The sequence below is a fragment of the Prionailurus bengalensis genome, chromosome A1 (genome assembly GCF_016509475.1).
Source record: "Prionailurus bengalensis isolate Pbe53 chromosome A1, Fcat_Pben_1.1_paternal_pri, whole genome shotgun sequence".
NCBI lineage: Eukaryota > Metazoa > Chordata > Mammalia > Carnivora > Felidae > Prionailurus > Prionailurus bengalensis.
Genome location: NC_057343.1, coordinates 101,130,429 through 101,153,264, shown reverse-complemented (window position 1 = coordinate 101,153,264; position 22,836 = coordinate 101,130,429). Strand labels below are relative to the sequence as shown.

At 42.9% G+C, this 22,836-nt stretch overlaps 1 protein-coding gene across 3 annotated transcripts in view; it reads right to left on the bottom strand.

Annotated features, from left to right (window-relative positions):
* The window catches only part of LOC122486728 (synuclein alpha interacting protein), a 161,612-nt gene that overhangs the window by 36,699 nt on the left and 102,077 nt on the right, over positions 1-22,836 (bottom strand). For all 3 annotated transcript variants that reach the window (XM_043586244.1, XM_043586235.1, XM_043586251.1), the window contains exons 4-5: positions 5,654-6,522; positions 3,604-3,783 (exon numbers count right to left, since the gene is read on the bottom strand). In XM_043586244.1, the coding sequence (XP_043442179.1) occupies positions 3,604-3,783; positions 5,654-6,522 (1,049 nt within the window). The remainder of the gene's footprint in view (positions 1-3,603; positions 3,784-5,653; positions 6,523-22,836) is intronic.

Sequence of the window (22,836 nt, the reverse complement as noted above, 5' to 3'; positions counted from 1 at the left end):
CTTCTTTGATAAGTGATTATTCTGGATACGTGATAATAATTATTCTATTCATTCCAGACACTTGTGAATACCCCAAATTTCCTTCTGTTACTGACTCCTAAACCTCATTTCACTATGGTTAAAAGGGCATACTTTGTATGACTTCAATCCTTCCTAATTTACAGAGACCTGTTCTCTGGCCCAGCATATGGTCTATTCTGGAGAATGTCCCATGTGTACTTGGGGGGGAATGTGTATTCTGTTGTTGGCTAGAATGTTCTGTGAGATGTCTGTTAGGTCTAGTTATTCCACAAGGTGATGTTGAAATAAATGTATTAAGTGACAAAATGCAGCCACAAAGGTGGAAGGAAATATGTCGCTACTATGATTTTGAACGCAGCATCACTTGCCGTAAATAGAAATACCAAGAAAACAAACAAAATGTTATTACATTCTGGCAGGAGACTGTTTGCCTGAAGTCTCTGAGACTGGGGTCACTCACTGGATGTTAAAAAGGAGTGCCAGTAGGTTATGTCTCTGAAGTCATATTTTCACCAGACCAACATGTTGTCTTTGAGCTTGATCAGAAAGGACTGAATGAGAAATGAAAAAGAAATTAAGGGTATTTCATTCCATGTCTGTTTAGCTCCTAAAATAATGTATCGTGTTGGCCCTATTTGAGAAACACACTGCTCTCACCTTATAGAAATCTTTCTTTCCAGTTATTTTTGCCAAACTGTTCCCAAAGGGGACTCAGTAATGCGCTGAACTGCCACAGTATTCAGTGCTGGGTTCCCCAGAAAACCCTCAATAAATTCTGCATGTAACTGGTAAGAATTTATTACGTTCCATCTAAGGAGTTTAAGTGGAGGGGAGAGGAGTTCTTAAGCCTTCAAAGCCGCTTTCCTCAGGTAATCTTTTTATGTGATATCCTATCTCTGACTTTGCTTCCTGTCAGCCCAGTCATATTATCTCAGCAACTTTGGCCATTTGTACCGAGTTTGTTCTCTTTAATAACAGCAGGGCTCTCAGACCTATGTTTAATGAGCTGAAACACCATCGGCTGGTCACTGGTGTTCAAAACAAGGTCCTAAAACAAAAGAATGATGACTTCTTAGAACTCCCTCAACTTCACCAATGTCTGTCAAATTACACTGAATGGACTGAGGCAGGATTTGTGTCAGGACCAATTTCCAAAGGGGGTGGCACTCACAAAATATCTGTCTTTACTGCTTTTGTGAATTCTAGATTAAAGGAAGAAGTAGAAGATTTCCCTTTCTCATATCATTGCCTGGAAGTAAAAATATGAAAAGTGTGAGACCCCAAATAAGAGCTTTTAAGTTTTATGGGTTTGGTATGTGTTCTTCATTAAAACAAAAAAACAAAATGCACTACAGTTTTATTCTTATTCTTACTCTTACCCTTACCCTTACTCTTATTCTTCTTATTCAGTAATCTCTACACCCAACATGGGGCTTGAACTCACAACTCCAAGATCAAGAGTTGCACACTCTTCCAACTGAGCCAGCCAGATGTCCCAAAATGCCCTGCAGCTTAAGTTTCCATGCCGATTATATGATAGCAGTGTGTTGACTGAAGCAGTTTAAGAATGGACTAACAATATGGAAACCATAGAAAGAGTTTATACCCAGGTGGCTGAAATGCCACCAAGTTTCTTCTGTACTGTCCTACTCTGAAGACTCTTAATCTGTGAAAACAAGCCTGAAGGGATATAAACAAAGAAAAAAAAAACCTTTCTCTTCCAACTATGTAGCTAAGATATACTCCATAATCTAACATTAGTTAGAAAAACTGATAAGACCTGTATTTTATAAACACTAAAACAGCAAGGCAAATGTCAATATTTATTGGCCATGCAACAATAATTTATTCATCACTGACTCATGTCCATTGATGACCAGACCCAACCCCTGCCTTCCCGCAGGACTCGGATCTAGGACTAGATCCTGAATTCGCCACCCCACACTTGAATTGCTGGTAACTTACCTGCCGTATCTATCTGGCTATCAGCTCCTTAAGAAAAGGGACTACGTCTCATTCAAATCTGAATTGCCTTCATCTAACATAGTACCTACTGGACTTGGTACACATTGTCGAACTCAACTATGATGCACCCTGACTTCGCATCTAATTTCTCTTTCTTCATGATGGCTGCCTTCAGTTCCGCTCTTAATGTGACACGGCAACATTCACTAAAGGAAAGTGATATCTACCAAGGTCATAGATTTCTTATTTTATAAAAAAAAAATTATTTTCTATAGCATCTTTGCAATAGTACATTATCACTGAGTAAAATTAAATGAAACAGAAAGCAACTTGTAATACGTAAAAACTTTACCACATGGTAAATAAATTAACGATGCAAAAATTCAGATTTGCTTAAAAGATATGTGAGGGGCAGGCCAGCAACCACTTGTTTTTCAAATGTAACATGTTCTTCAGTGAATTCACAAACAGATTTCTTTAACTAGCAAGTTCCCCTAGTAAATTTCAAAAGTAATTCCATTTCTAAAAATTATGATCATTCAGCTTTTAGAAGACATAACTAGCAAAACACATATGTAGAAGCACAGGCTGTATTATATTTCCCTGAACTTCACTTCTGGCTTCTTCATAAATATGACTGAATTCTACATTTATTTGCCAAAGATCTTAAAAGTAATTTTAGTTTAATAGCTAACCTTCTAGCGATGTGTTATATTTTACAGAGGCACTCAACTTGCAGTGCTATAAAAGACCATGTTTCCCTGACTCACAATTTCTAGGTTTTAACTCTTTCCCCGTCGGCATTAATTTGTATAGATTTTGACAGACAGCATACTGTGCTCCACCAAGAGCTAGACTCAAACTCGGCACTGACCCTCTAAACAACTTTGGGTCCTGAAGACATTTAAACTTCAGATGTGATCCATTAGAAGCCTGCTTTATGATCTGAAATACTCCTGAGAGCTATCATTCCTTAAAATACACCTTTTCCTCATTTGTTTCGCTCATTATATTCACATTAGGAAAAAAATGAAACCGTCTCAGATAAATCCAGGTGTGGTTAAGAATCTGAATTGCAGTCACCAGCAGTAACAAAAGTTCTGAGAACTGCAATAGATCATTTTACTTCCTCTTTATTAGCTGACTCGAAGCTTACCCTCATTGCACAATAAATTGGAATGTAGTCTCCAAATCTCAAAGCAGTTAGTAACTGAAATGATTACTATCTTAAATGTCATATGCTCATTTGCCATTTACTAGGTATACTGTGCTCCCCCCTCCCCACCCTACACTCATGTGTCCGACTTAGCTCACTAGGAATCTTAAAACAACAATCAGGGGCAGCGGGGTGGTTCAGTCATTTAAGTGTCTGACTCTTGATTTTGGCTCGGGTCATGGGTCATGATCTCGTGGTGTGTGGGTTCGAGCCCCATGTCCGGCTTTGCGCTGACAGCATGCAGCCTGCTTGGGATTCTGTCTCCTTCTCTCTCTGCCCCCATCCCCCACTTGCTCTTTGTATCTTTCTCAAAAATAAATGAAAATAAGACCTAAAAAAAAACCCCAAAACCCCCAACAACCCGACTTTTAGCGGTGGAGGGCGCAGCCCCAACCGATCACCTTGATGGCCAAGCCTGCTGGAGTCAATCTCTCCGCATTCCGCTCACTGAGGCAGTCCTCTCCCATCAGAGACGTGAGGTGCTGCAGACATTCCGCATGTCCCTGCGATGCGGCCACGTGTAAGAGATTGTTGCCAGTCTCGTCGTGAATTTTGTCTAGGTTGTCAGCAGCTAGGTGGGGCTGTACAAAGAGTTAAGATGAGAACACTTAAGTCAATAATCAGAACGAGATGCTGTGGGGGTTCTGCTGTGGGCACTGGTAAGAAGAGATGATCTTCCGGAAGCTCTGGTGCCAATCCTGGGGATGTAGTAAGTCAAAATTCCTTACCATCAGTTCTGATGATTGCCCATTACAGAGTTTGCTCTGCTACCCTTGAGAACATGAATTCTCAAGAGACTTATCTTCATGGGAGACATGGAGACTGGGATAGGTCAACAAGACTGCGGAGACTCCGAGCTGGCTTTCTAAACAACTGCAATGATATTTATGGTAATTGGCAAATTCCCTCTCTGTCTACTCCACTCGACTGCTAAGTGCTGACAGCCAGACTGTGTTTTATTCTCTGTTGTAGGTTTGTTGAATGAAGGAACTACTTCTCTCAAGCATCTCGTCTGCCTTGAACTACAGAGAATTGGCTTTCATTGCAAACTCATGATGGCTGCCATGACTAGCGCCACCACGGGGTTCTTCTAGACACTTTCACCCCAGACAGACTCCTGGACGCTACCTGGGCTTTGATTTTCTCACCTGTAGTGAAGCTTAGTTCCCTGTGTTAGTTCTATGGTTGACAGAGACTGTTGGGTGAACTGAGAGGTATTATCACTCGGGAAACATGAAAACATGGGACGGACAAAAGGAAGAAATGAACCAGAAAGAAAAAGAGAGAAAGAGCCAGGAGAAATGGAAAACCTATTTTCATCAGGAAAACATTTTTTTATTACTTTATTTGGTAAAACCATTCAATCCTATTATCCTGTAACAGTGAGATTTGGGATAATGGACCAAGCACATTGTACTTATCTCTGTATGGCTTTACCCTAAGTGGAATCGCACTGCCAAGATATGATGATTTTCTTGAGTGAGACTTTAATTAACATCATGGTATCAGCCCAGGCTTGCTACTGTTCGATCCAAGTTGGAAGCCAGAAAAGAACAATGCAGGCAGATGGGGTGTGATTCCGGCTGAGCTCTCTCTGAGCCGAGGCAGAACAGGCTTTTCTTACACATCATGTTAACTCTGTGACTAGAGTCTTTGGAAAAGCTTCCTTGCACTCCCTAGACATGCAGAGCTGGACTGAGTAAAAGCCCCATGTAGGTCAGAGGGCAACCAAGCTCTAGGGTAAGCTCTATCTGCAAACGTTCTTAAACGTCCTGGTCCAACTTTTCTGAATAATGATCAGGATAAAACAGAAGACCCTCTGTTCATGGATCTGGCAGGTCCGCCATCAACAAGGAACACACACATCCCCATGAGTAAGTGAGTGGGAACATTAGGGACCATTTGAAAAGGGAAAAGAAAGACATCAAGAGTCATGTTAAAGCAAGTGCTGGACTTGTGTTTTTGTTTTATTTTTTTAATTATTTTTTTTACATTTATTTATTTTTGATAGAGAGAGACAGAGCACAAGTGGAGGAGGAGCCGAGAGAGAAAGAGAAGCAGAATCGGAAGCAGGCTCCAGGCTCCGAGCTCTCAGCACAGAGCCCGACGTGGGGCTCGAACTCACTAACCATGAGATCATGACCTGAGCCAAAGTCGGACGCTTAACCGATTGAGCCACCCAGGTGCCCCTAGACTTGTGTTGTTTTAGATTATGTGTCCCATTTCAGTCAAAGTCCTGCAGAGTTAAAGGGGAATAACACTCCCTCTATAGCTGTTTATTTTCCCTGGTACTAATCTAAAGTTGGATTTTAAACTTCAAAAGGCACATCATCAAACTAAAGCTATGAGTAAAGATTAAGGCAGGATGGGAACAAACACTCATCATTCTGTTACTCATGAAGGAGTTGGTAAAACTGGAGTCTCTAGATTACCGAATTAGATCATACTCACCAGGAGAGATATCTGTCCTTCTTTAACGATGTTCAAGATGCTTTTCCCTTTTTTCAGATACTCACTCCTTTCTTCTGGGCCTTGGGAGCTGGTCCAGCTCACACCCCCGATCTGCTCTTCCACTTTGGGTTCTGTTGCGGAGGACTGTGGATGGAAGTCCCTGAGCTGGCAGTCTGGCATTGCCTTCTCGCGCTTTCGACTATGAGGATCACTAAAGGTCTTGTTTAGGAAGTCCTTGCTCTGGTTTTCAGGCTCGTATGCGGAGCCACACTTAACCAAAGGCGGTGAGCTCTCAGACTCTTCAGCAGAGAGCTTTTGCTGGTCGCGGATGATGGATGACGCTTTTCTCAAGTGAGGGCTTTTCACGGGAGAAAGAACACAGAATGGTGTCAGGGTGGACGGTGAGCTCTCGGCACTTCCGGGAGAACAGGCTTTGCCAGAAAGGCCATTGATGGTTGTGCACAAACCCAAAATTCTCTTATCTGAAGTCACCTTGGTAAAAGGGGCAAGCTGTTGACTGGATTTAATGTAAGGCACATCCAGAATCTCATCCATGTCAAGGTCATAATGCTCCAGTTCACCCAGCAAGGTGCTGGGCTCGGTGCTCTTACTTTGGGGGCCACTGTCTCCATCTCCAGGGCTGAGCTCCTCAGGTGGGGGGCCTGGCTCTGAATCACTCCCTTTCTGGCACTCCACCTTCTGGTTCTTTTGGTCATCACTTTCATTGTTGTCTAGAGTCTCTGGCTGGTGTTTCAGTGGGGAAACTCGCTTCACAGGACGGAACTTACTATACACATCAGCGATGCCTGTGGGCTTCTGCGTGTTTGTGATGAGAGCCGACACACTGCAATTCCAGCTCGAACTAGAAACTGTTTTGAAATATATAAAAGAGGAGAGCATTACATTGAAACACTGAAGGTATCTTGGCCATGCGGCCAGACATAGACCACTCAGGTTATGTTCAAAGAAAGCCCCTGTCTAAGGGGACACCTGTAGGGAGAAGGCAAATCAAACACAAGATACCCCCAAACAAACGGTTCATACTTACCACTAGAAAACAGTGAGTGATACAAGTGATGGCATATTGGCTCAAAATGAACTCAAGTAGGAAGCATGGTAAAAGGAGACAGCCAAAACAACAAACAAACCCCGACAGATTTTTAGGTTCATTCCCTGGATGGCTATACCTCTTTGGAAGTATTATGAGACTTGTCACCACCTGGAGAAGCAGAATTGGAGATAGGATCCTCTATGTTAAACAAACTTCCAAACTAGTTTAGGGAGACAAGGGATGAACGTACACACATGCGTATATGTGCGTGCACACACACATGCACATCCTTAAAGCTTAAGAAGTCTCATATACTCATATAAAGAAGGGGTAAGTTATTTAATATTGGGCAAACTCAAACTGTGACCTACTGGGTGATTTTCTCCCACAGATGAGTATCCCAACAAACCGTCGCTCGGGGAATTTTACCATGCTTTCTGGCATATGCACACAGCAACATAATGTATTTGTACTTTATAACGGAACACGCGGGAAGATTCAAAGCTGCCCTCCATTGTTGGCAAAGCTGGGAAGAATCAGGAGGAGAGGAAGTTACAAAGGGAGAGTGAGATGTGCAGGTTAGTGGTTGTTGTTTTTTCCTTCTCATTTCTCTGAGAAGCTCAGATAAAAAGTGCATGGTTTGTCTTTGAGGGAGGGTCTGGTGGAGATGGAGCATCCAGTGAAAAAGCAATGTGTCTGGACGTTGAAGATAAGAACACCATCTCTCCCAGTCAGCCTCATAAAAGGCAACCCCGTGCCTTCTCGTGGTGCAGGGTGACAGGACACCAGTCTCCTCCATTGTGATGATCCTGCCTCCTCTCTGGGACACTCCCCTGACTAGACCGATGACCCAGCTCTTGGAAACTTGTAGGTCACTGATTTATGGACCCCTCCTCCTCCTCTTCCATTACATTTACACCATCCCCCTTGGAAGGGGGGAGGTTTCAGGACATGCCTTCCAACTAGGAGCTCTCTCTCTCCTCTTCTGGAACAATTGGTGGGAAGTATTTAATCCCAAAGCATGTGCTTGTGTCTGTTCTTTGCTACTGGGCACAACCAAAGAATTAAAGAGGTGGGGTGTATTCAGGTCTGTAACTTCTATGACAGTCCCCAGCTCCCACTAAATCTTGGGTGAAAGTGGCATACAAGTCATTAAAAGCTCCCCAAATTTAGATCGCTGGTCATTCTTGTTCTTACTGGGATATATCTAAAAGGATTCAGAGAAGTTCTGGAAGTAAGTTAAGGAGGTGAGAGAAAGTGTTCTGAGCCTGAATGCGATGTAATTGTTGGTGGATGGTTCTTTCCTCCAAAAGAGACCATAATTTCGCACAGGTTTTCAGAAGGTCTGCACTAAGCGGAATTATGGCTCTGAGACCTTTAACGTCTAAGAAGAGAACATTATGAGCTGTGGCGACAAGCCTGGATTCTGTCCAGTAAGGGACAGGTATTAACGAGGAATGGTCCAGGAGGGAAGGGAGGTATCTAGATGCTGTTAAGCTGCAGCACCTCTTCTTTTTCGCTGGCTCTGCTTCTAAGCTGTACCCAGTACTTGGCACAGAGAATACAATTAACAAACGCGAGTATTTGAATTTGAATCTCACTTTGCGCAACGCATTAAATCTCCTTCGAAGTGCCCAAAGCGCATCCTTCTCAGGGATTTACAGCTTAATATCATAGGGGACGAAATCCCCGTTAATAAACTCAGAGGAGTGATAATCACCAATAAGAGTTGGATCTTCTAAAGTTATTTATGAAAAGTAAATATGCAAAGGCAAAGCCTAATTCCAGTTGGTCCATTATATATTTAAAAGGTTTCCTATCCTTTATAGGTCCATTTTTCCCTAAAAATGTGAAGCTATGAAAAATTGTCTGCCAGAAACTTCCGCCAAGCTTTTCTCTCTTCCTTTCAAGAACACATGGTTACTTCTTTAAAATAGCAGAGAGATAGCAGACACAGAATTTACAATGTGTAAATATGCCTTTAATTTTATCCACTATTTTTTTCTAAAAAGCTTAAAATACGGTGGCGTGTGTGCGCATGCGCACGTGTGTGTGTGTATCCCTTAACATTTCAGGAATACATACTAATTGTTAGGCATGGTATTTGCTAATATTTTGCCAATTACCTTGATTCCTTTGAAACTTCTTGAAAATGTGCATCTCAGGATGTGATAAAAACCTTTAAAGTCACATAACTTAGTGGACCAATACAACGAGTGCATTGTGCCAATACATTTATGTATTGTATAAGGTCGTGGGTTCAAAGGGCTACTCTTTTATGTTGGCTTTATTTACATGTGAAATTTTTTCCAAGTGATACAGGGAAATGGATACCATATGTTTCCCAGCTGTTTTGTACTGACAGGAGCCATTAAGAATGCTCTATGGAAATGAATTCTGTCTGAGTCTTATAAAAACACTTCTTTCCACAGAAGGGTCTAGAAACTGAAGAAGAGGCATCAACATTAGGCTTGTTGTCCTTCCTCTTATTTAAACGTATGACTCTTTTTTAGGCTGAGAGGGTGAACTCTATGCTTTCTAGTCTGTGTCTTGATGACCAGGAAAAAAAAAAAATCCCAGTTACATAAAACTGATTGTTTAAGAGACTCTCATGAGACGGCTCTAATTTATTACTATATATACTCATCTGAGGAAGAAGGGAAATTTTATTCTATACATAAAACAAAAGTTTATATTGTTTCTCCTAAGCTGGGAAAATGAGCATTTTAAGCACAACATAAGAAAAAGGAATACTTATGATTGAAAATATTTTAACTTACAGTTCTGTAAGTCTACTCCAAATTTCATTTATACTATTGTTCTACCCCAACACCATAATCAATTTCTTAAAACACATGGAAATAAAGTTCATACTAACTATAGTTACTAGAAAGATTTTGAGGCTAAATAGGTTTTCTGGAAATCATGAATAAAGCCTTCGTGCGTTAAGCTTTAAATCCCTGAAAATTTTTTCTCTTATCTTATTAGATCTTTACAAGCTCTATGAGAACAGGGTCTGTGTCTAATTTCTCTCTCTCTGGCTCAAAGTTCTCAGCAAACTGCTTTATAGAACTAGGTTCTTAATGACTTCTTGGTTGGATGGATTCATTTTGAACATCTTACGAAAGTAAACATGTCTAATACACCTTAAACCTGTCTACCTGATTATGTCACCAATTTTCTAAAATGGTTGGTAGGTAAGTGCAAATGTTTTTGACGCTGATTTATAGACCACCGTGATCTCTTCCAATCTAACTGGCAGTGGGGATGTCCCTGAGCTCCAGCAAGGTGGCCTCCAATTGCCTGCCATCCACACGTTGCCATTTCTGCCATAAGCATTTAATGTGAGCCTAGGATAGGTGCATACTTGTCACAGGTAGATGTTCCAAAGCTGAGGTCTTACCCCTCTCCTTCCTTACTTGTTCCCTCCCTTTCTTCTCATCGGGCACACACACTCTACCGCGTAGTCTTTGTAAACCTGGCCTGGGTCACATGACCACTCATGCAGTCTCTCAAGCCATCCATCTGCAAAGCATCGCTGGCCTTTCACTTCCCTTGACCTGTGGGTCTCATCCCTCCAGGCACCAAATCTGGCTGTGGCCTGATCCCAAATTTCTCTCAAGTCTGGTCCCTCTTGTCCATCCTGTTACACTGACTAGTCCATGCTGGGACCCTTGCCCTGCAAAGTTCTAGCTACTTCTCTGGTCTCCCTTTGTAGTCCTGAGTTATCCCTCTTCATATAGGTGTGATTTTGTCACTTCTTAGCTCAAAATCCTCAGATGGCCCTGTATTGCCTATGACATTTCCCCGTATGTCACATGCATATCCTTGTAGTATCTAAGATGGCACACAGGAACCATGATGAATACTCCTGACTTAGAAAATAAGGAAGCTTTAGGGTGTCTGGGTGGCTCAGTCGGTTAAGTGTCCGACTTCAGCTCAGGTCGTGATCTCACGGTTTGTGGGTTCAAGGCCCGCGATGGGCTCTGTGCTGACAGCTCAGAGCCTGGAGCCTGCTTCGGATTCTGTGTCTCCCTCTCTCTTTGCTCTTCTCTGCTCATGCTCTCTCTCTCAAAAATAAATAAACATTTAAAAATTAAAAAGGAAAGTAAGGAAGCTTTATGCCATTCAACTGCCTTTTTTCCTCCTAATTATTGAAGGAATCTCAGTTTGGTGCTACAATGAATTTAACTCCTCTCCAAAACTTATCATCTCCCTTAAAAATGAGGAGACAGCAGGTCTCAGGCTCGGAGACTTTCACAAGCAAAGACTTAACAGGAATGTTTTATTTTCATCACATTCATTTTAATGATGACCTTTAATTTATTGCAATTGATGATTTTTCTTTTTTTTAATGTTTATTTATTTTGAGAGAGAGAGAACATGCACACATGAATGAGTGGGGGAGAGGCAGAGAAAGGAGAGAGAATCTCAAGCAGGCTCTGCACTGTTAGTTTGCTATGTGGGGCTAGATCTCATGAACTGTGAGATCATGACCTGAGCTAAAACCAAGAGTCAGATGCTTAACCGAGGTTAACCTGGTTAACGCTTAACCTGAGCCACCCAGGTGCCTGACGCTGGTTTTCTATTTACAATACTGATGTGAAGTTTCTTTTGAAAACAGGTGTGTTTCAAAGTAAGGCATTTTAGGAAACTGTAAGATAGATAATAGTATGAGTAATATAAAGGTAGAGCAAAAATAACATAAGACAACTTTGGATATGACACATATGGTGGAATTAACACTTAAATTACTAAAGTTTGGGAAACTGAATTCCTTAGCATAGGAGGCAGCAGTTTTTATGCAGACATAACGTCAGAGATTTTGTGGGTTTGGTTCCAGACCACTACAATAAAGGGAATATTTCAATAAAGCAAGTCAAGTGAATCTTTTGGTTCCCCAGTGCATATAATAGTTACATCCACACTATACTGTAGTCTATTAATTGTGTAACTGCATTATGCCCAAAAAACAGTATATAGACCTTAACTAAAAATGCTTTATTGCTGCAAAGCGCCAGTTACCATCTTTTTGCTAGAGGAGGCTCTTGCTTTGATGTTGATGGCTGTTGACTGATCAGACTGGGGGAAGCTCTGGCACTCTCTTAAAGTAAGACCACAATGAAGTTTGTCACATTGATAGATTCACTAATGGCTTCTCTGTAGCACGTTATGCCGTTTGAAACCATTTGCAGAACGGCTGAATTTCTCTCACAATTGGACACAATCCTCTCAAAGCCTACCACTGTTTGATCAACTAAGCGCAAGTCATGTTCTAGTTCCTTTGTTGTAACTGAATAATCTTCACGGCATCTTCCCCAGGAGTACATTCAATTTCAAGAAACCACTTTCTCTGCTCCTCCATCCATTCAAGTTTTATCATGAGATTTGCAGCAATTTAGTCCCATCTTTAGGCTCTACTTCTAATGCTAATTCTCTTGCTGTTTCCACCATATCTGCAGTGACTTCATCCACTGAAGTCTAGAAACCCTGACAGTCGTCCATGAGGGTGGAAATCAATATCTTCAAACTCCTGTAAATGTTGATATTTTGACCGGCTCCCATGAACCACATATGTTCTTAATGGCATCGAGGCTGGTGAATCCTTTCCAGAAGGTTTTCAATTTACGTTGCCCAGAGCCATCAAAAGAATCACTATCTATCACAGCTATTGCCTTACAAAATATATTTTTTCAATAACAAGACTTGAAAGTTGAAATGACTCCTTGATCCACCGGCCGCAGAAGGAATGTTGTATTAGCAGGCAAGAAAGCAACATTCAGGTCATGGTACTCCTCCATCAGAGCTCTTAGGTGACCAGGTGCATTGTCCACGAGCAGTCATATTTTCAAAGAAATCTTTTTTTCTGAGCAGTAGGTCTCAGCAGTGGGCTTATAATATTCAGTAACTCATTCTGTAAACAGATGTGCTGTTATTCAGGTTGTGTTGTTTCATTTGCAGAGCACAAGGTGGGTAGATGTAGCAGAATTCTTAAGAGCCCTAGGGTTGTCAGAATGGCAAATGAGCAGTGGCTTCAACTTAAAGTTACCAGCTATGTTAGCCCCTAATAAAAGAGCCACCTGTCCCTTCAAACAAGGCACTGACTTCTTTTTAGCTATGAAAAGTCCTAGATGACCTCTTCTTCCCCTAGAGGGCTGTTTCATCTACACTGAAAATCTGTTGCTTAGTGTAGCTGTCTTCATGAATGATCCCAGCTAGATCTTCTGGATAACTTGTTACAGCCTCTACCTAAGCATGTGCCGTCCCCCCTTGCACTTCTATGGGACAGAAAGCTTCTTACCTTAAACTTCATGCACCAATGTCTGCCAGCTTCAAACTTTTCTTCTGCAATTTCCTCACCTCTCCTGGCCCTCACATATTGAAGAGAGTTAGAGCCTTGCTCCGGATGAGGCTTTGGCTTAAGGAGATGTTCTGAAGGGACCATTAAAACTCTCTCCATATCAGCAATAAGGCTGTGTTGCTTTCGAATCTTTCGTGTGTTCACTGGAGAAGCACTTTATATTTCCTTCAACAATTTGTACTTGCCTTCATGACTGACTGCCTTTTGGTGCAGCAAGAGGCCTAGCTTTTAGCCTATCCTGGCTTTTGATCATGCCTCTCCCAACAAACTTAATCATTTCTAGCTTTTTTATTTTTTATTTACATCCAAGTTAGTTAGCATCTAGTGCAATAATGACTTCAGGAATAGATCCCAGTGATTCATTCCCTGAGTATAACACCAGTGCTCATCCCAACAAGTGTCTTCCTTAAAGCCCATCACCCATTTTCCCCACCCCCTACCCCCACCCCACCAGTCCTCAGTTTGTTCTCTGTATTTAAGTGTCTCTTATCATTTTGTCCCCCTCCCTGTTTTCATATTATTTTTGCTTCCCTCCCCTTTTGTTCATCTGTTTTGTACCTTAAATTCCACAGATGAGTGAAGTCATAATCATTTCTAGCTTTGATTTGAAGTGGAGACATGCAACTCTTCCTTTCATGTGAACACTTTGAGGTCCTTGTAGTATTCTTAATTGGCCAAATTCTGAAACTGGAATGTCTCAGGGAATAGGGAGGCCCAAGGACAGGGAGAGAGATGGGAAAATGGCTGGTCGGTGCACCAGTCAGAACACTCACCACATTTATCAATTAGCTTTACCATCTGCTACGGCCATGGAGTGTGGCGCTCCAAAAACAAACACAAGAGTAACATCAAAGATCACTGATGATAGATAACATAACGAACATAATAAGAATGAAAAAAACTGAAAAACTGTGAGAATTACCAAAATGTGACATGGATATGAATCGAACAAACGCTGTTGGAAAAATGGCCCAGAGAGACGTGCTCGACACAGCACTACCACAGACCTTCAACTTGAAAAACACAATGAAATATTTGACAAGCTCAATAAAAAGGAAGCACAATAAAAGGAGGTGTACCTATATTTATTTTATTTTTTTAATGTTTATTTTTGAGAGAGAGAGAGAGACCATGAGCAGGGGAGGCACAGAGAGGGATGGGGACAGAGGATCTGAAGTGGGCTCTGTGCTGACAGCAGAGAGCCTGATGTGGGGCTCGAACTCACGAACCCTGAGATCATGACTTCATGAGCTGAAGTCATCCAGCTAAGCCACCCAGGTGCCTCTGTGTTTATTTTCTAATTTATCTTCTCATCTAAACACTCATCTTCCCACATCACACAATTCCTCCTGCACTGTCATTGCTAAACTCCCTGTTTCTGGATACACCATGTTCCTCCTTCAGTGCTCCTGCCTTTGGGCAAGTTCCCCCTCTCCAGCAAAGCCCTCACTGCTTTCTCTGCCTGAGACAAGGCTCATCTGACAAGATTCCCCTCAAGGCTTACGTCCACGGTGCACTTCCTCAGACTCTCACAGGAAACTCTTGCCCCTTGCTTCTCAACACCCTGAGATACACTTGCCCACGCCTAGAGTTGGGTATTTATGAAGCTCTTTTGCAACTACTCACCCATTCATCAGTCTCACCGTCTGTCTCGACAAGTTCCTCTAAGGCACAGATTGCTCATGAGCTTCCTTGTGTTTGTAACTGGCCATCTGTCTAGCACAGCATCTCACAGTTAATAGGGCTCAGGGGCCTCTCTCTTAGTGAATGAATGAATACATGGAGGGGGGAGGGAGAAAAGGAAGAAAGGAATATGCCAGACCAAAGGTGCAAAGTATAGTACATAAATCAGAGTCTTGTAGCAATGAGTCCATCTTGCCATATTTTGGGAACACCATGATGAACATCCCAAAGGCGGTGTTAGTGATGTATTGAAGATAGACATTTAGAAGATGTGCGGCATATGGAAATCTTTTTATATATTTCCTACAATAAGTTCCAAGGCCTGATTTCTTCATGTGTAAAATAAAAGGGTTAGACTATATGATTGCTAAGACCGGATCCATCTCTAAATTTCTATGACTATATGGAATGTCTACAAATAACAGGGCTCTCTATTCTAAGTGACTCACTATGAAACACTATAATTCTTCTGGATCCATGTCTTTCAACAGATCCTTACAAATTTATAATTATGAGGCTAAGCTGATTGCTGACACAGAACAACTCTTTGGCTCTTGGGACTGATAAATTAGTATTTTCTTAGGAAGATAATGTACAGTTTGCTATTGCAACAGTGGATTCAATTTTCAAGGCTGAACGTCAATGCTGGCTCCCCAGATGCCCATTTATTTTTCTTCTAAATATGGAGTTATGTGTCCATCTTAGAAAATTGGCTTTGGACATCAAGAGGAGAAAGAAATGGTCAGGATGAAATAGTGTTCCCCTATTATTCACTGTTAAAAGTTAAATAAATTCTATCTTCCATGAAAAACACAATGGTCAGCTTTACTCGTAAGTGCCTTAAAATGTGCCTAACAATGTGCTTTACATCTATAGCTACCGGAAGCCTGAGGACCTTCACGGACATAGCTGCTAAGTTCCCCAACATTCCACTTCCTTTTGTTTTTACACTTAAGGGAGGGACATTTTGAAAGACTGGAGGTGTCAATATTAGAGTCAAGAGTTCCCTTAACCCACAGTAAACTGAAGTCTGCTGTGGGCCTGCTTATTGCCAACACCTGACGCTCTGTAAGGAGGGGTGACAGGTGACTTATGCCATCTCACAACGAGAGGAAGATGGGGTCTGTAGTCTTGAGGGTGTACAATCTGCTGGGTACTTCTCCCCACACCATCCTCGGAGACTAGACAGACTGTAACCTGATCCAGAACAAGGGTGGCATTAACTCTTGATTTGGAGTAGTGTGTAGGGCCATTTACATTGGGGGGCACATGTGTGAGGAATGCATGTTTCTGAAATGTTCCCATGGAGTAGCTTGTTCATCGCTTTCATTGATGCCGTAAGCCCTTTGTTGAGGGTATTGTGAGTCTGAAGGGGAAATACTGAGCACGGCCTTATTATAAAAATATCAACCAAAGATTTATTCACATTAAGACATTAAAATACTATTGGAAAAGATTCATTGATTTGCTTCTAAAGTTCCGACTTCAAGTGGCTGTTGGTATCAGGCAGCTCTTGAAAGGGTCAGTTTCATGTTTCATTATTTCCAGCTCTTCCCAGGACTGTGAAGACTTGCTCCTATAAATTTGTGCCCTATCTCTACCCATCCCTATGTTCTGTGAAAACTCATTTAATACTCAAGCCCTTACTAGACTAGGTAGGAAAGTCGCTTCACCAAAGAGGCACCTTCTATCAGGAAATCACTCAATATTTTGACAAGTTTAAAACTTTGAGCTTCAAAAGTACAGTTTACGTTTCAGAACAGGAGTTGGTGGGTCTGAAGAAAGTACATGGTTTCAGAGTTATTCTGTCATGTAAAAAGTATGCTGACCTTCACTTTGCCATTAGCAAAACCTCGTGAGTGCATTAAGTCTTGCATTCACTCCAGGTCCATCTTCCAGGCTCCTTTCTTTCTTTCCCTCCCTTCCTGGGCTGAATTGGAGAGAGAGACATGCATGTCAAGGGACAGTGGAGAGGCTCACCCAGCAAAGAAGCACTGAAACCAGGGAGAGCTTACTCTGGGTGGTATCTGGAAAGTGTTAGGAAGCTCAGTGTGGTTTTGCAAAGTGCAGACACACACCAGTTTTAACTGAAGGTGGCGATGTTTTACAGTGCTGATCTACAGTCAAAGACAAAGAACACCAGGTTCCTGCGAGCTTTCTTTCCAGAGAAAGAGGAGGAAGATGGAGGAGGGGTGGTAGCTGGAAAATCCGTACGCTACCCCCTACTCCCCAGCCCCAACTGATGACTCCCCAAATGCCCGATTATTTTATTTCTAAAAATGGAGCTAGGTACTTACGTTAGAAATATAGCTTTAGATCCAAAAAGAGAAAGAGAAGGGGTTATGTCTTCAGGGCATAAGGGTATTCCCTACTGTTTTCTGGCTAAAAGTGAAATGGATTCTATCTTCCCTGAGAAGCCAAGCGGTGAGTCTGTGAAATCGGGCCCCATTTTGAAAAGGGCACTGTTTAAGGTCTGGAGGGGGTAGGGGAAATGGGAGGAAGGCCCAGTGCTGGCCTGCAGCATACTCTTTCTCTCCACAGCCCGCCTGGTTGGGGGGCGGGGGTCTGTTCTCAAGAGCTCCCACCTGGGCCACAGGTTTTTGTTCATGGCCCTCGGAACAGACAGGTGGAGCGAAACTAAGCAAAGCACACACTGTTGCTCTTCCCGGGGTAAATGAACGGCAGGGCTACTGCGTTCTGTCTTCTGGCGCAGTTTGCCATGCACTTCACAAGCACTATGGTCAACAATGGGGAAAAAAAACAACCCTTATGTGTATTTTAAGGATTTCTCAAAATTATATATTAAAAAAAATTTTTAGGGGTGCCTGGGTGGCTCAGGTCGTGATCTCATTTCTCGTGGGACTTCGGCTCAGGTCATGATCTCACCACTACTGGGTTTGAGCCCCGCGTCGGGCTCTGTGCTGACAGCACAGAACCTCCTTGGGATTCTCTTTCTCTCTTCCTCTCTCTCTGCCCATTCTCTGCTCTATCTCGTGCTCTCAAAATAAATAAATAAATAAGTAAACATTTTTAAAAAATGCAGATCCTGATTCAAGAGTCTGAGGTAAGGTCCGAGAGCCTGCCTTTCTATCAAGCTCGTAGGTCATGCTGATGGGTGCTGGTCCTGGCCCTGGGCCACACTGTGAGATGCCCCAGAAGGGTTGGACTTTTGCAGGTGACACTTGACTCTCTCTGAGGACCCTTCAACTATGAGACTCTAGGATTCTGTGTCTATGACTTGAGTTTCTTTTATGACCTTTTTTTTTTTTTTTTAGGGGAAGTGTCAGCACAAAGGAGGCATGTGAATAAAGAAGGCTCATTTAAAATTAAAAGTATATACATTTTAAAAATGCTTATTCATTTTTTGAGAGAGAGACAGCTTGACAGAGCACAAGCGGGGGAGGGGCAGAGAGAGACAGAGAGACCCAGAATCTGAAGCAGGCTTCAGGCTCTGAGCTGGCAACACAGAGCCCGACATGGGGCTCAAACTCATGAACCATGAGATCATGAACTGAGCTGAAGTCGGACGCTTAACCCAGTGAACTACCTAGGTGCCCCTAAAAATTGTTAATGTTTATTTATTTTTGAGAGAGAGTGTGAGCAGGGGAGGGGCAGACAGAGAGGGAGACAGAGAATCCAAAGCAGACTCTGAGCTGTCAGCACAAAGCCCACTGCGGGGCTCAAACCCACAAACCATGAGATCATGACCTGAGCTGAAGTTGGACTCTCAACCGACTGAGCCACCTAGAAACCCCAAAAGGGCTCATTTTATTTTTTTTTTTAATTTTTATTTTTTCCAACGTTTATTTATTTTTGGGACAGAGAGAGACAGAGCATGAACGGGGGAGGGGCAGAGAGAGAGAGGGAGACACAGAATCGGAAACAGGCTCCAGGCTCTGAGCCATCAGCCCAGAGCCTGACGCGGGGCTCGAACTCACGGACCGCAAGATCGTGACCTGGCTGAAGTCGGACGCTTACCGACTGCGCCACCCAGGCGCCCCCAAAAGGGCTCATTTTAAATGGGAAGACAGAGCACATTTAGTTTCGGGAGACAAAAAGGATGTTTTCGGCGAGAAGTAGGCAGCTCTCCGAGGTGCCATGAAGCCCTGAAAGTGGTATTCTCTACACCCCTCCCCAACCCCATTGCACATGCTCACACTTGTGCCTTGGATTGGGAAGACGGGACAGGGAAACCACTCACTCTCCCTTATGACAGGATGGAACTGTGGAGGCCGCACAAGGTACAAGGCACTCTGGAGGCTTCTGTATCGCTTCTTCCTTATCTCTTAGTTTCTTCTTTCCCTTCCCACCTAAAGGATGCTTATCTCCCTACTTCCAAAGTTTCATCCTTCCTTCCCACAGACTTCCATGAACTCACTTCTACCAAGATTTCTTTATCAATGTAGTGGGTGGGGGATACGTTTCTTAGAGTTCAATAAAAAATAAACCAAAATACGAGAGAGGAGACGCCTTCCCCGAAGTTTTCCTTCCATTTAACATTGTCTTTCTTCCTTTTCTTCTTTTTTAAGTTTATTTATTTTCAGAGAGAGAGTCCCACAAATGGGAGAGGGGCAGACAGCGAGAGGAAGAGACAGGATCCCGAGCAGGCTCTGGGCTGACACGGGGCTTGAACGCATGAACCATGAGATCATGACCTGAGCCGAAATCAAGAGTCGGACGCTTAACTGACTGAGCCACCCAGGCGCCTCGGTCTCATTTCTTAATTCTACAATGCTAGTCAAATGTAGAAAATTAGGGAGCTGTGGTATTTGTAGCTCTGGCTAAGCAAACATAAGAAATGTTCATGGAAAGAGATGACGGGGCAAGTGTGTGATGTATTTAAGCTCTGCTCCTTCTAGCCCCGACTCGTTATTTGCAACATGACCAGAGGTTTACTTTGAACTTTTCCATCATCCCCCTGCTCCTATCTTTCCCCGCACTGACTTACACCCTTCCTCTCAGAAACATAAGCTAAGTGTTAACAGATTAAAGGCAGAGGTGGTCTCTCCCTCTGGATGGGGAGGCAGGTCTACTTTCATGGGTAAGTTTCGGGCTTCATTCAGAATGATGGCCGTGCCCATTCTGTAGCAGCAGGAAAAAGCAGCAGCTAAAAATTTCCCTGCATTATGATTATAACCGTACAAAAACAAGGCCTCAGGAAAAGAAAGGTTAGAAACAAATGTAGAGTGACATTTTGTTTTGGTGGCAGGATTAGTTGTAGTTTTTACCTTCCACTTTTTTTTTTTTTTATCTTTTTAGAGAAAGAGAGAGAAAGCAAGCACAGCTGGGGGGAGGGGCAGAGGGGGAGAGAGAATCCCAAACAGGCCTGCATTATCAGCACAGAGCCTGACCTGGGGCTTGATCCCAAGACCCTGGGATTATGCCTTGAGCTGAAATCAAGGGTTGGACGCTCAACCAACTGAGCCACTCAGGCACCCCCCTATCTTCCATTTTTCATAATGGATTATATCACCTTTATAAGTGTAGTTTTGGTAAAGAAAAATAAAAATCATTGTTTTACTTGACTAACATTCTCATCTAGATGTTTTATTGTTTGCACATTTTTACTGTGGTTAGATAACTGAGATTTTTGTCATAGTTGTTAGATTCTTTGCCATATTGGATTGAAGTGTTCCTTTTCTTAACTGAGGTCTTAGAAAATGTGTTTCTCTCTTCTGTGGAGTCCATTTTGCATTATATCATATGAGATACGGTCATCAGCAGGCCTTCCAACTTAAACTGCCCCACCAACCTTCACTTACAAGCTTTTAGCATTAAACCTTAATAAAATTGAAGATAGAGGGGTTATATATTTAGCATCAGCTACATTACAGAAGGGTCAGGGAGATAAATTTCATGTCAACTTACTCTTTTTGCTGCTGGCTGAAATCCTTGAAAATCTTTAAAAACCACATATTTTCTTATTTTATTTATTTATTTTTTAATATTTATTTATTTTTGAGAGACAGAGCATGAGCTGGGGAGGGGCAGACAGAGAGGGAGACACAGAATCCAAAGCGGGCTCCAGGCTCTGAGCTGTCAGCACAGAGCCAGATGCAGGGTTCGAACTCACGAATCGTGAGATAGTGACCTAGGCAGAAGTCAGACACTTAATCGACTAAACCACCCAGGAGTTCCCCCCACCTTTTTTTTTTTTTTTAATTTTAGATAGAGAAAGAGAGCACACGCTGAGGAGAGGGGCAGATGGGGAGGGAGAGAGAGAATGGTAAGAGGCTCCATGCTCAGTGTGGAGCCCAATGCAGGGCTCAAGCCCGGGACCCTGGGATCATGACCTGAGCCAGAATAAAGAGTTGGATGCTCAATCTACTGATCCACCCAGGTGCCATGAAAACCAAATATTTTCTAAGGTACAGCGTTTGTCACAAAATCTGCTCTCAGAGAGGCTAAAACTATAGCAAATGTGCAATGCGTTTAAATATACAACCACAGTGCCTTTTACCAAGTATCTACCAGATTTGAAGTTTAAAAAGAAAGGCTTTCCTTTGCTCCCTGTAATGTAAATTGTAGTCCATATTATGTAGGGTTTAAAATTCTTTCAGAATTGGGGCGCTTGGATGACTCAGTCGGTTGAGCGTCCAGACTTCAGCTCAGGTCATGATCTCGCGGTTTGTGAGTTCGAGCCCCACGTCGGGCTCTGTGCTGACAGCTCAGAGCCTGAAGCCTGCTTCAGATTCTGTCTCTCTCTCTCTCTCTCTCTCTGTCTGCCCCTACCCCACTTACACTCCATCTGTCTCTCTCAAAAATAAAACAATAAAAAAATTTTACTTTCTCTCAGAGTCTGTTGTCAAACACATCCCAGGGCCATTTATTACTGTTACATAACTGAGTTTTCTCTCCTCGGTGCATTCTCAGTTCTCAGATGCAGAGCAGCATTAATATTTATCTGCCTTCTTTCATGAGAAAATTATCCAATGGGCTTAGCACATGCGTATTTGGAAAGAATCACAAGACACTGAAAGCACCGTGAATTGAAACCTGTGTGCATTTGAATGTCCAATCAGTTAAAGAAAACTCCAAGTCAATGAAACTGAGTATGTCTGATTTGAACACCATATGTCGACATACATTACTCATCATCTGGAGAAAACCGTACGGCAGAGTTAACACTCACTGCCTTGTGCTGTCCTCTTTTCCTTCATGAGCAGCAGGGATTAAGCGGAGGATACGTGCAAATGTTTCACCAATAACTTCATTTCCCAGGTGCAAGTTTTCACACATAACTTCCTTGCTGCTAATCCTTGTTTCACACCAGTAGCCACCCATGGCTCCTGGGATGAAAATTCCTGCTCGGTTGACTCAACTTCATAGGGCTCTGGAGTCAGAGCTGGTTTCAAAGGCACCTGCCAGCTCCAGAATTTTGGGAAAATTATTTATGCTCTACGAGCCTCAGTTTCCTCGCCATTAAATTGGGCATAATAATGGTCTTCCCTCAGAGAATTATCCTGAGGACAAATAAGCTGCTTATGGAGGACCTGGGACACTGAACACCTAAGAAATAACTTGGATCTCTCAACAGCACCAAGGAGCTCCAAAGAGAGGCCAAGTCTGTCCTGAAGGGTGCAATTTCTAGTACTTCACCTCCCTCTGACCTTGTTGTGGGACCGCCAGTACCTTCACATGGCTCTTCAAAACTTCTTTTCTTGCAAAAATCTGAAGCTCAGTCACAGTGCAGTGTAACTGATGGAAGATAGTTTGAAATATTATTCCTGGCAGAGGAAAGTGTAGATTTCAACAGGAATTGAAGCCCTCGGCTAACAGAAGGGCACCTCTAGGACACGGTCATGCCCGTCAGAGAGCTAGTGGAAGTGAGTGGGATGCCGCCCCAAGCCTCTGACAACACTCTGCCATATGCCTTTCTCAGTGCCCACCATGGGGCTGCCCCAGGGTCTAGGGATGAAGGGGGTTGGTGAGCTCTAGGCTGTATGTCTCATGGAAGGGCTTCCAAGGCCACCAGCAGGCTCTTCTGATGTTCCGGCTCCTTGAGAGGAAAAGGCAGAAAGGACAGGCATGTGTGTTGTCTCTGGAGCTCACTTAGGAAGGCAGGGGAGTTGGGTGGTGAGTCTTGGC